This window comes from Rhipicephalus microplus, chromosome X, assembly GCF_043290135.1.
Source record: "Rhipicephalus microplus isolate Deutch F79 chromosome X, USDA_Rmic, whole genome shotgun sequence".
Taxonomy (NCBI): Eukaryota; Metazoa; Arthropoda; class Arachnida; order Ixodida; family Ixodidae; genus Rhipicephalus; species Rhipicephalus microplus.
In genome coordinates, this window is record NC_134710.1 from 297,628,782 (window position 1) to 297,641,975 (window position 13,194).

The 13,194-nt window shown below is 48.4% G+C and overlaps 1 protein-coding gene across 1 annotated transcript in view; it reads right to left on the reverse strand.

Annotated features, from left to right (window-relative positions):
- LOC119162154 (LIM domain only protein 3) overlaps positions 1–7,862 on the reverse strand; it is a 35,013-nt gene extending 27,151 nt beyond the window's left edge. The window contains exon 1 of the mRNA XM_037414625.2: positions 7,652–7,862. Within this exon, the coding sequence (XP_037270522.2) occupies positions 7,652–7,801 (150 nt within the window). The 5' untranslated portion in view covers positions 7,802–7,862. The remainder of the gene's footprint in view (positions 1–7,651) is intronic.
- Positions 7,863–13,194: the final 5,332 nt, after the last annotated feature.

Genomic DNA, 13,194 nt, shown 5'->3' on the forward strand with positions numbered 1-13,194 from the left:
GGCGAGCTGCGATGAACATTTGCTCCTCCTGAAGGGGAAACCTGCGCATGCCTACACACTATAGATCTCGTGTGACGTCACTGCAACTTTCGTTGCCTTTCGTACAGCGACACTTCTGGGCGCACTTGCGATGGGTTTCCGCCAAGAAAGTGAGCATCAAGGTAGACTTCGAAGGTGAATTAAAATGTATTCTAAACGTTTGCTGTGTCCGAGCGTTCGTGTGGAGTGTCCTACCACACAGAGGAAACCCACAAGCGGCTTGTTCTGGCCTCAAAATGTGATAGCACCACCCCTTTAAGTTTCCCAAAATTGAGTGATATGAAAGGATTAACGTCCCAAAACCATCATATGATTATGAGAGACGCCGTAGTGGAGGGCTCCGGAAATTTAGACCACCTGGGGTTCTTTAACGTGCACCCAAATCTGAGCACACGGGCCTACAACATTTCCGCCTCCATCGGAAATGCAGCCACCGCAACCGGGATTCAATCCCGCGACCTGCGGGTGAGCAACCGAGTACCTTAGCCACTAGATCACCGCGGCGGGGCAAGTTTCCGAAAAGTCTAACCTTGTCCGCGAAGAACCAGCAGGCCTACGCGAACGCGCGGCACAGTCACCGAAAAAACTGGGAGAGCGGCCTTTTTACAGCGAAAGCTGTTATGAGATCACAACTTGGGTCACGCGAAATTGACCGCCACCACCGCCAGTGTCCGTAAGCACATTGCGCGAATGAAAAAAAAAATACTAGCACCAAAGACACAGCGGGGCTCGAACCCGGGCCCGCTGGGTGCCAGCCCAGTATTCTACCACTGAGCTACGCTGTTTTTTTTTTGCTCTATTGCCTGTTTCCAGATACTACGTACATGAACGATGCCGTAAAGGTCGCGAAAACAAGTGTTCGCCGTCTTACTGAATAGACACTAGCTTTAAAACTCCTTGAGAGCTGTCAGGGGTTCCACCCTCGAGAATCACTCATGAAGACTCCTGTGTTTTCGTAAGTTCTACTAATTTCGACATGCACTCTCGAAAGTACATTCTTGCGGATCGTGCATCGAAATCACATTGAAATCCTGCCATACGGGCTCACCATCCTCATTTTCAATCGGTAGAAATCTGATACCGTATGGGTCTAGCGAGAATTCTTTTTTGATTATCCTCTGCAATACACCCCAAAAATACACTACCTCCCAGCAGTGTAAAAAAAAAAAAACGTGGTCAATAGTTTCTGGCTTATTACAAATAAGACAGTCTGAACCCCAAGGTAGAAAGACACACCGCTCTTATAGAAATACCTCGCCGTGCAAAGTGTCGGTGTGAAGCCTAAAAAAGAAGGTCTTTGTGGCAGGAGCCACTTGCAATATTTTAGCCCTTTTTAGCGCATCCTGCCCTTGACCTTCACTGTCTATGGCCCTGTACATAGGAACGGGTAAAATTGTATCACAAACATCTATGTACAGCTGTTTACGTGACACTGAAAATGAGTACTCATTAGAAAATCTGACAGACAAGAAGCGGATACTTAAAATCACCTCCTTGAGATATCTGCGGACAGCGCCATTCATGTGGTCTGTGCCCACTACATATCCAGGTAAAGCTCTAGTGAGCCTCAGTTGGCACACCGTACGCAGGAACGAATCACTCACGTTACGAAAAAAGAAGAACCTGTTTATGAGTTGCTTTATGAATAGGTGTGGTAGTCCCAAACCACCTTTGTTTACACGCCTAAATGAATTAGTTCAACTGCATTGTTCCCAACTTGAGGCCCACATTAACACCGCAAAGACACGATGAAATTTCTGTATATTGGCTCGTGAACAATGCAACACCTTCATCACGTACCACAATTTCGAGACAAAGAACAAATTGCAAACCGTAGCTCTTGAGAACATTGATAGGCGATTCCCCTGCGACCTACTCGCCTTCAACTGAATTTCTCTTGCTTGTTCTCGCCAATAGTCATCTCTGCTTTTGCAGTGTTCTAGTGGTATCCCTAGGTATTTGACAGGAGAGGTCCATCACTACATATTGGCGAAAAATTCCGGTGTGGATGACCGCTCTCTGTGCCAAACGGCCAAGCACTTTCCGCAGTTCACCTGACTACCAGTGGCATTGCTGTATCTCTTCACTACAATGATAACATCAGCCACTTTCTTTGTCTGTGCGACAAACTGCGACATCATCTGCATATGCCATAATTTTAACTTCTGATGCCTGCAACCTAAAACCGTGACTACTGCTGTTTTCACTTATTGCTAAGCATAACGTTTCTATATAGATGTTGAACAAAAGAAGAGTAAGCGGGCATCCCTGACAGCATTTGACTGTGTCTCTCATGTCCTGGTTCTTGCCATACTAGACCGTGTGAAAGTTGGTTCAGTAATCTGAGCTACGCTGCTGCTTGTGACTTGTTGGCAAACTTGCCTTAAGCAGGCTTGATGTCGGAAAAGGAAATCAGATTAATACGACTTATAAAGCATTCTAAAATGGCAGAAGAACAACCAGTCGTCCCACAATGTGAATAGCGTAAGGAGTATGCCGTCCAATGCTCCAACCCATTAGAAAAGCTTGTTCTTGTTCCCCTATTATCAGTGGCGCATACCCACTTCAGCCATAATTCTCCATCCTCCTCAGCCACTGAATGAGCAATTGGAACGAAATTCCTTGCAAGTGTATAGCGGAGACCACGCTTCTCAGAAGAATGAGAAAAAATAGCATAGCTTATGCCAGCCTAGAACCCAAAAGTTTATTATTATAGCCCTGGTGGGTATCAAGGAAGTGCCTGCAGTAGTTACCCAATGAGTGTTTTGAAAAGGCTCTGAAAGACACTGTGACTGTGCAGCACTTTCCGTGCAGGCCTGGCATTTTTTTAAACAGCCTAGGGGCAACTACAAGCACACTTGCCCCTAGGGTGTTTAAACCATGAAACAAACCATGAATCAGTGTTTAAACCATGAAACTACACCATGAATCACCCACTAAACCATAAATCATAATTTTGTGGTGGGGAAGCATCTACCTTGCAATTATTTGTCATTCTTCGGAAAAGCGTGGCACCGGTCACACTTTGTAAAGCGTCGTGTGCACTTTGTTAATGCTGTGGCTGCAAAGATGGATTATGCCTGAAACTTTTGTAATTGGTTGGAGCTTTCAATGACCCATTCGTTAAGCAATTTGCATAGCGTAACCCCTGGTTTCTACATTACTGTTCTAAAACACTATATGACACATGCTACCGAGAGTCCTTACCCGGCGTGAAGCCGGCATAGAGTCAGTTTGCAATGCGGTTTCGTGCAATGGCATAGCTCAGTGGGGCAGTACTGGGCTGCCTTGCAGACAGCCTGGGTTCGAATTCCATTCCCTCCTGAGTATTTTACAGCGAAAGCTGTTATGAGATCACAACTCGGGTCACGCGTGGCGCTGTAGTTGTCCACTGCTGCCGGCGGTGTCTGTAACCTCTATCACATGAAATAAAAAAAACCTACACCAAGGACACAGTGGGGCTCGAACCCAGGTCCACTGAGTGCCAGCCCAGTATTCTAACACTGAGCTACGCCGGCACTTGGGACTTATTCGCAAACTTGCCTTAGACAGGCTTAATGTCAGAAAAGAAATCGTTATAATACGAGTAATAAAGCGTTTTAAAACCGCAAAAGCACAACCAGGCGTATCACAATGTGAAAAGCGTAACGAGTGGGTTGTCCAATGCTCCAGCCCATTACAAAAGCTTGTTCTTAAGCTTGTTCTTGATCACCTATTAGCTGTGGCACAGACCTACTTTTGGCGTAATTGGTTATCGTCGTCAGCCACTGCATGAACAATTGGCACAAAGTTCCTTCCCATTGTTTAGCAGATACTAGACTTCTCAGAAGAATGATGAAGCATAGCCTAGCGAATGCCCGCTTACTCAACATTACTAGACTATGTGCAGTTTTCTAACTGCCATGAGTGCATGGACTGGCCACCGGTTGTTCCATCCAGTCGCGTTGCTGTTTTATCTTGCTAGGTCAGCGCGGCACGGTCAGGAACTGTGGTCGAAGTGGAAACGCACTCTGTCCACGGCTGCCCATGCAGTTGGGTGTTGTGTGGTTGTGCGTATTTTGCTCGGTTTTGCGACATATGTTTAGCCTAGCCGTGTAGTGATGACAATGGTAAAAAAGTGAACGATGCTAACGTGCTGTGTCCCTGGGTGCCAGAGCGGCTATGTGACGGACATCGAGAAGTCAGGCCAGCATTTCTTCGCCGCTCCCAGCGACGAGACGCTTCGCTCTGCATAAAACAGGGTCATTCTGCGCGCTGACAATGAACTTGCCGCGATGTTCAAGGTTTTTGGCGTTCATTTTCATGAGCGAGAGATCTGCAAGAACTACGTGCATGTCATTAATAGAACTAGTGGAAAATGGAGCCTCATTGTAGTGCTCTTCCGAAGATTATTCCCAACCTGCCTGCTTACTCGTCTCCGTTGAGGAAAGCCTTAATGCAGGCAAGTCGACAGCTCTTGCCCAAAAGCAGGCTCGAGAAGAAAGGCTGGCTGGGTTTCTTCTGCAGGTTCAGTTGTGAGAGCACGCACCTGGTGATGAATTCCAGCATAAGTACGAATGCCCTGTTGCAAGAGATGCGGTTTTATGTATCTTGCTGGGTATGTCGTGAAAAAAGCAGGGAAATTCTTCACCTGTGCTGAATGTATCAGCACGCTCGCGGGAACCTGCAATGTTTTACCAGAGGCGATCCTGACCGAAATGCAATCATATGTACCTGGCGCCCTGCAGCAACCTTAATTGAATTCAAGTGCCCTGAGGGGTCTACTTTCAGGGATTGAGGGTGCATTGAAGAAAATACGCAGTCAAAGGAGGTGTTCAGACACCTGTTTTGGAAAATTGAAGAACCCGGCCAAAATAATCTTGTGCGTGTTCGATGTCAGATGCACTTTGAGGAGTTCACCACTCGGATCATAAAATTATACTTGGTTGCACCTATGCATTTTTGTGCGCCTTTCCAGCAACGAGTATGTGCCTTGAATGTGCAAGTAAAGTCGGCCCACAAGTGAGCAAAGCTCGTTGCCCTTGTGAATGTGGTGCTCAGATGAACGAGAACAGTGTTGGTTTCATTTTTAAAGACGATAGTCTTTCTAGGGGTACTTCGAAGCAAAAATTATGGTCCGTCTGTCTTTCTGCCTGTCTACTTGTCTGTTTGTCCACTGTAATAATATGAAACGCGGCCTCAAACGATACCGTAAACGGCCAACCCCTGCCCCAGCACCCACCAATATTGCCGAAGTTTCAGTGTTCATACTGACCTTCTAGTTGGACACCAGTTCTCTTCAAGTGGCAAACCATTTAGACGCCAGCTAGCTTCAATCAGCAAACTACATCTATTCGAATTGGTTAACCAATTGAACACGGCCTAGTTTCAACTGCGGGACCATTTAGGATTAATTGAATTACCACTTGCACACCAATTCACTTTAACTAGGCATTTGAGCACCAGTTAGCTTCAACCGGATGACCAATTGGTCCCCTGCCTATATCAATCGGTCTACCAATTAGCCACCAGTTTTGCCTGAATGGTTATAATCAATTTCATATGAACTGCTTCACCAATTAGATATAATTGGTACATTTGCAACTGGTGGCGAAATTCGAATGGGTTGAAAACCAATTGATGTCAATTGGTATTTTTCCAATTAAACCACTTGAACTTTTTTGACTGGGTTTGCTATGACGACACGACACGGTGGCGGCACCTGTGTTCTACACCCTATCGCCTCCAAGACAGGTGAGCACGCCTTCCTTCGTTTTCCAAGATAACTGCCAGATAGCACTCGTGTCTAACCTGCCTCAATGCATTTGTTCGCCTTCGCTTCATGAATCGAGACACTCTAACCCAGCACCTCCAGAATACAATTCACTGATTTTCTCACGCAGAACATTAAATAAGCGTTTTGTTCAGTCTCTCCAGACACAAGACTATAGTCTTTCCACATTTGCAGTGAAACATGCAGATACGGAGCCAATTTTTTTTCATCTGCAAATAAAGTGCTGAGAGAGTGTTTATGTCATATGTGGTGTCTTAGACCTAATGACATCACTTTACATGTACACCAGTTGCCATGCTGGTTGTTACTTAACGGCTGCTCCTGTGATTAAAATTAGTTGGTCAAAAAAGATTAACAGGCTTTTCCTACGCAGCACAGTTAACTTGAGTCGCACGGACGTGTAGCGAGTCTTCAAAACCGTTATTGCTTAGATACGGTGACGTGTTTTAGGACGCTGAAAGCGAAATTAGATTCTCAATGAGTCTGGCGTCTTGATGGCGATAACGAAATGTAACGAGAATCTTTATAATGACTCGTTACTAAATGTGCAAGAATCCAACAACTTCCAACAGCCCTTAACGCAACCTAGCGGTAGGCCAAGGCTGCGGGAGATCTTGCAAATGCACTTGAACAGCGCAATCCCGGGAGAGCACAGCGGCGATTTCCACAATCGGGTAAGGTTTTGCTCTCGATATGCTGAACACGAGGCCATAAAAATATTAAAAAGGTAAATCGGAGAAAGCACCTGTTGCGATTGTACAGAAACGAGCCGAGCGCGTTCGCCAGTACCAGAGATGCACTCGTGTAGAGCTGCTTGCGGCGCTCCCGCCATCTGGCGGCGAGCCAAGGGACGCGGGCGCCCGCATTGTATGGCGGCTGCGGAGAGTTTGACAACTGAACCTAGTCTAGTAACGTTGGGCCTACTACCCACAAATTTTTCTTATGAATGTCGTAGAGGATACCCTTTATGTGTGCTTGCAGCAGTTACCCAATGAGTGTTTAGAGAAGGCTCTGAAAGGCCGCTCTTCAAGCTTTCGCTGTGACTGCCGCGTCTTTCGCGCAGGCCTGGCGTTTTCTTTTTTTACTTTTTCTCATTTCACGCGATTTGTGTTACAGACACCGGCGGCGGCGGACAACTACGGCACCAAAATCGGCCCTTGTGATCTCATAATAGCTTTCGCTGTAAAACGAAATTCCAGGCGCCCGTCAAACGACCACACATACGCTTTACGCTTTAAAATATGCCGAAAGTGCGCGCGATTCAGTTAAGCTCAAAAACTCAGACGTCATCACAAAGAAGTCGAGCACACTGGCACCGCAACAGGTGTCGCTCCGCTCCACTGAGATACACTACTGCAATCCAACGGCGCGAACGGACCATTGTAGCAGCAGGTCAAAGATTGGCTCCGCTTGGTCACATGCATCAATACTTGAATGGCCCTTTTAAAACAAATACCTCCACTTGTACTGTAAGTGCCACTGCATAGGCGTGGAGACAAAAGCGCAAAACGCAGCCCTTTGATCCGACATGCATTGGCATCTCTTGCTTCGCTCTGCAGCTCATGGCATTCGAATCTTGTCTCTCATAACAGATGTCTGATGCTTAAACAAGCTGGCGTGGCATTTTCATTTCTTTTTATCGCTCGTCTGCTCCTATTTTTCCTTTCGAAGTGGTTTTTTGTATGTCTTTATGAACCATAATGGTATTATTAGCTCGATTTCTTCAATCTAAAGATGTGGCTAATGGCTAAAGATGTGGTGCCTACGCCTAAAGTGCGAGCACCAAGCGCACGTATTTTACTAATGGCGCCTGCCTAATACGGGTCAAAGGGCACGCACCCCTTGTTGCGGCGGAGGCTGGGGCGGCGGAGGGGGTCCTGCAGGGCCTCCGGCGGCGGCGGCCGCCTTGAGCGCCTCGACCACGGCGCCGCCGCCTGTGGTGTCCCAGCGGCCGGCCGCCCCGGGGCCGCTAGGCTGGCCGCCCCACATGACGCTGCTGCTGCCGCTGCTGCAGCCGGCCTGCTCCGGCCATGCCACCACCGGGTCCCGCCTGCGAGACAAACGCCACATCTTACAAGTTGCCCCGGAGATTCGCTTGCTCTCCCAATGGTGCCACACACCGAAAGCGCGAGGCATAAATGACGTGTCACTTACGTGGCTCTAACGTCCGCCACAAAGCAGCGCCAAGAGCTCGTCAGCGGGTGACACGTGACAGGTCATGGCAAGGTAGCTTAAACTTATAGACAGATGACTAGATATATAAGCATAACACGCCACAAACGAACTGCGCAAGAAGACTAGTGTTCAGTGTTCTCTGTTAAACTTCTGTCACATTTCTATCAACGCTGCCATACATACAGTCTGGTCTCTGTATATACTGAGATCACACGGATTGCCCCAACCCGCTCCCATAGTGTCGAAGTCATTAGGTCTTTAGCAAGCCGGATGGTTTTCAATGGGAAATGTTCCGCCAAACACAACCCGCAGTCATTGTGTCGCTGTTTTTGATTCTCGTTTTGTTGTACTCCGCGCAAAAAGTAATCATAATACTATCAACTAGGCGAATTGATCGCCGTCTTGAAAATTAAAAACCTTTAACTTTATTTGTTCTTGTCTTCAGTGACCTGCTCGCCCGTAGCGTCGCCCCACCATCTTTAATGTCACCCATTTAGTCGGACCTAATAAAGTGAATAAATAGATAAATAAATAATATGTACATAACATTCAAGCAAATAAACTTGGTATCATGACTTCAATTTTAAGCATTGCATGCAAGCCTGGCTTATGAGTACAGCTCAATGTTCCACTCAATGACGTCATAGGCCAAGACAACAAGAGTTTTTACAAACTCAAGAAGCATTAACGCCGACGCACAACGTGGGGTCTGTAATTCAGGGACCCGAATTCACTCTGCCCTCGTATAAAATGTTCCAGCTTTATTGTCTAGCGACCGATGCAGGCCACAGAAAAGTTTTGCGAGGCATTAGAGCGCGTTCCAAAGAGCACAGTGTTACTGAGGGAGCGATATACCGCTGCAGAATATGGGAAACCACTTTCTTGAGTCGTTCGACGAAGGAAAGCGCCTGACAAATCGTGTTGTCACGAAAGGAGACACGCTTGCACAATGCCAAGTCCCGAGCATTCGAAAAGTCTCGACCCGCGCGCGGCTGAGCTATGAGTTACTGGGGGGTAGACGCTGCCGGTGAAGGCGGGGATGGTTCGGCAGCGGCGGTGGCGAAAGCACGTGCACGCACGCGATCCTCGATTAGCCAGGAGCACTTCTAGTCAGCAAAAGTTACGTTTTGACGCACCACAGACGCAATCGGAGAGCTACGCGCAGAAGCGGGCGCGGCAGCGTGGCGAAAGAACGCGCTGTGGACATACCCAGTTACGATAAGAGCGGCGGCACCGCAAGACGTTGCTTTGGAAGTGTATATATATAATCGACACCGATACAACAGCGTCGTTCATGAGGCCACGACACGGCTAAATACGTAGAATCGCGGATTCACTGAAATGTCTCACACGTTGCTCGCTTACATTCGGAAGTAAGCAATTGATTGATATGTGGGGTTTAACGTCCCAAAACCACTATATGATTATGAGAGACGCCGTAGTGGAGGGCTCCGGAAATTTAGACCACCTGGGGGTCTTTAACGTGCACCCAAATCTGAGCACACGGGCCTACAACATTTCCGCTTCCATCGGAAATGCAGCCGCCGCAGCCGGGATTCGAACCCGCGCCCTGCGGGTCAGTAGCCGAGTACCTTAGCCACTAGACCACCGCGGCGGGGCTCGGAAGTAAGCAAGAGCAGAGCGCAAAAAGACCGCGCCGAATATATGCATTGAAAATAAAAGAAAACATGCACAAATGTTTCCCCGATACGAGAGTCCCCACGAAACAACACAATGACCCCCCAAGGGACAAATTAATTGGCAACGCCGAACAAAGCTATAGGCTACCGGGTCATACGGCGAAGGAACAATCTGCGAGTAAGTTCACCGACATATTCCGTGGTTCTCGAGCGACCCTACGAGCGAGATGGCAGCCTGGGGCGCATGTGCTCGGCACATGTGTGGGAGCACGTGCGGCCGCAGAAGCACTTCGGGCAGGATGCGAGCCTAAAAATATACGATCCCTGCGCGAGCCCGCCGCACGGAAAGCCGAGCTACTCTGATACACCAAAGAACACATTTGAAGCTTCTTGCAGAGTCAAAGGCGATGCGTACAATTTTGAACTCGATGACATTTCTGGTACTACGTCCCAGAACACAGACACGACGACGAGAAACGCCTTATTGGGGGGCACCGGAAATTTCGACCGAGTTCTTTTAGGTGCCCTGACATCGAACAGTACACGCTTTCGTCTCCACCGAAATTCGACCATGATCGGACCCGCTACCTTCGGGTCAGCAGCCGAGCACTGTTGATGCCACTCCAGTCCACATGCCGACCTTGCTAGGAAGCTCTAGGCACACCCAAATAATCAGACTGAGACTTGGCGTTCATGTCGGGCTAATGAACGAACCTACAACATGAAAAAAGCCTCAACAGCAAACAAAGGATACAGGTTTATTTTCGGAGGCTTTCACGTGTTATGCGTAAAACCCCATTGCCTTACGCGCCTGAGAGTAGACTCGGCTCTCTGGGTTTCGTACCGACCGTTTGTGCTCCCGCGATCTCCGACGACAGCGCAGCTCTGGCCGACTGGCTCGCCCACAAGAGCTCTCGCCGAGTGGTGCCCCGTCCTCGGACTCCTGCGACCGTGTCCATCTTTCCTACCTCCTCTTTACTTCCGTCGTTTTCTGTCGTTCGCTGTCCCTGCTCCTGGCTTTCTCCTTCCTCTATCTCTTTACCTTTTAATCCTATGCTTTTAATCCCTCATTTATCCCGTCCCTCGTGAGCTACTGCTGAGGTGTGGCACTCTTATGCAGACAGTTACAGGGCTCACTTTTCTCTTCTCTTTAAGAATCACATAAGTAAGTGTGACCCACTTCAGGCAGAACGGGTGTATGAAAGAATAGACGGACGCACAAATTTACGGGTGGCAGCCACTACATACTTTGCAAACGGCACAGTATCTATATAGCCAACTGGTTTGTCTCAGTGATGGTGGCCTAAGAAGCAGGTGCACTTGAACATGGAAGAAAAAAGCGCAGAAGGCTTTGACAGAACTAAGTGGATGCAAGTGGACGGAGCTGAATACGGATATGTTCATTAAAGTTAATCACATGTTGGCAGAAAAATTCAGAAATTATCTCGGCGTTCTTCTAATCTGAAAGAATATAGTACTAAATATAGTTCCCATCGTTGACCTTCACCTCTGACTCCGTGTCGTGCGTAAAAAATACTCGTCAGAGAAGACGACAAAGCCAACGGAGCTACTGCACAGCGTATACGGTACTCTCCAAGAAGTAGAGGAAGAGGGTTATCGAGGTTGCTCCTTTAGAGGAGTAACTACCTTGTCACAGCCATTCTTCCTGTTTGGGGGTAACTAAGGAATCAATCCGCCCTTTCGCAGTTATTCCTCAAGTGAGCAACAGCTATTTTTCGCAAAAGAAAAATCAGATGTTGGTTTATTCAACCAGCATTTTGAAGTGTGTGCATCGCAAGACGTTTAGATGCGAAGCAGCTCATTGACTAACCTATGTAACGCTGTCCCTCCGTCACACTCCCCCGGCCGCAGGTGTTGGGGCGGTGCCAAGTAGCTCACGCCTTCCCCGATAGTGCGCGCGCGTTGACGTCACTCTTTCCCTAACTTGTCACCGCTCGCCGCGCGTCATCTCTATCGCTTCCCCTCTCCACCACTCGCAACGCTCGAGCCCACTCCAAGAGTTAACGTGGGCATCACCTCACCCGCGTCCCGTTTCTCCATCTGTCAGCGAGAAGAAGCCGCCAGCCGGTGGGTGCGCGCGCCTCGAGAATCTCGCGGCGCTGACAATGTGGAGAGCGCGCCGCTGCTTGCCGCGCAATCTCACCGACGGGCTAGACGCTGCCGTGGGTCGCGGCATGCTTCCCGCTAGTGTGCGCGTACCTTTCCCGGGCGTCACCGGCGTTGCGAGGGGTAGCGAAGCCGATCGCGTTCGCAATTGGCGATGTCAACACAGACGAGGGGCGAGCAGGGAAGCTGAACGACAGCGTCAGCAGTGGAAGAGTAGCGGCACCGACGAGGCGCGAGTAAGGAACACCGATAACGTTCGAGAATACAGACGGCGCGCGGGTAACGCCGACGAGACGCGAGTCGAGGAAGCCAAGCGCAAGCGTCTTCAATGCCTCACCTGTCTTTGCGTTTCAAACAAACGTTTACTTGAGTAAACGCTATACCGAGTTCCGCTTCAAACCGTTCTTCGAGCACCCACGTCGACGCCCGTTTCAGCCAGGTCAACGCCGTGCGCACTGCTGCTGCTTCGCATGCCATCAGGATTCCCTTCGGGGAGATAATCCATAGTTTTTTTAGTGCGTAACCTGCGAGGTAATGTAATTAAATAACGTAATCATCAACGTGTGGCGCCCGCCACCGCTATGTGCGTCATGTAGCACGTTCATCCGGCCAACCTTGTTACCGTTGACACCAGTCATGTTTTCTTCGAGTACGAACCAACCAGCACGAGAGCAAGTATACTGCTCAACAATCACCTACTGCAATGGCCCTCGCTGATGTTCCTGCCCTTCAGTTCATAACATTGTTCTTCTGAATAGCAGAATAGCAGCTTTTTATTATCAAGAATTCATAAGGCTTCATACAAGTCCTATGTGACGCTGATGGATGGACTTGTTTCTTGTCGTATAATAATAATAATAATAATAATAATAATAATAATAATAATAATAATAATAATATAGCTACTCAGGTAACATTTTCAATCCAGCCACCTTATGCTATGAGTAACGAAGCTCGTGAGCGGAGCTGAAGAGAGAAATATGACACTGCGCGTCGCAGACATTGCGCAAAGCTACAGCTGTTATACAAGGCGAACAATAGAGGAATGCATAGATGAACGGGCCAGAGGGACTACGTATACATCCTTCGCGAACAATGTAACCCACGGTTTGTCCCGGCGATGCAGACATAAGAACCGGGCGCACAAGGTCGAAAATCAAAAGTAACAGTGCGGAATGCTGGCATAGCGTTAAATCGAACGCTACATATATACACGACGACCTTTTCGACATATTCTTCGATCGACAAGCCCTCTTTTTTGTTCTGCTCTCCGCCATGCTCGTATACGTCACTGGCTGGCTGCGGGCGCTTCGTCACGGCTCCATTCAAGAGGCGAGCATGGTCGCAACGCCCGAAACGAAAACAGCTTTTACGCCGGAAGCGGTTTACGAAAAGATCTCAAGCGTTAACGAATAGAACTGGCATACGACCATGACAAGA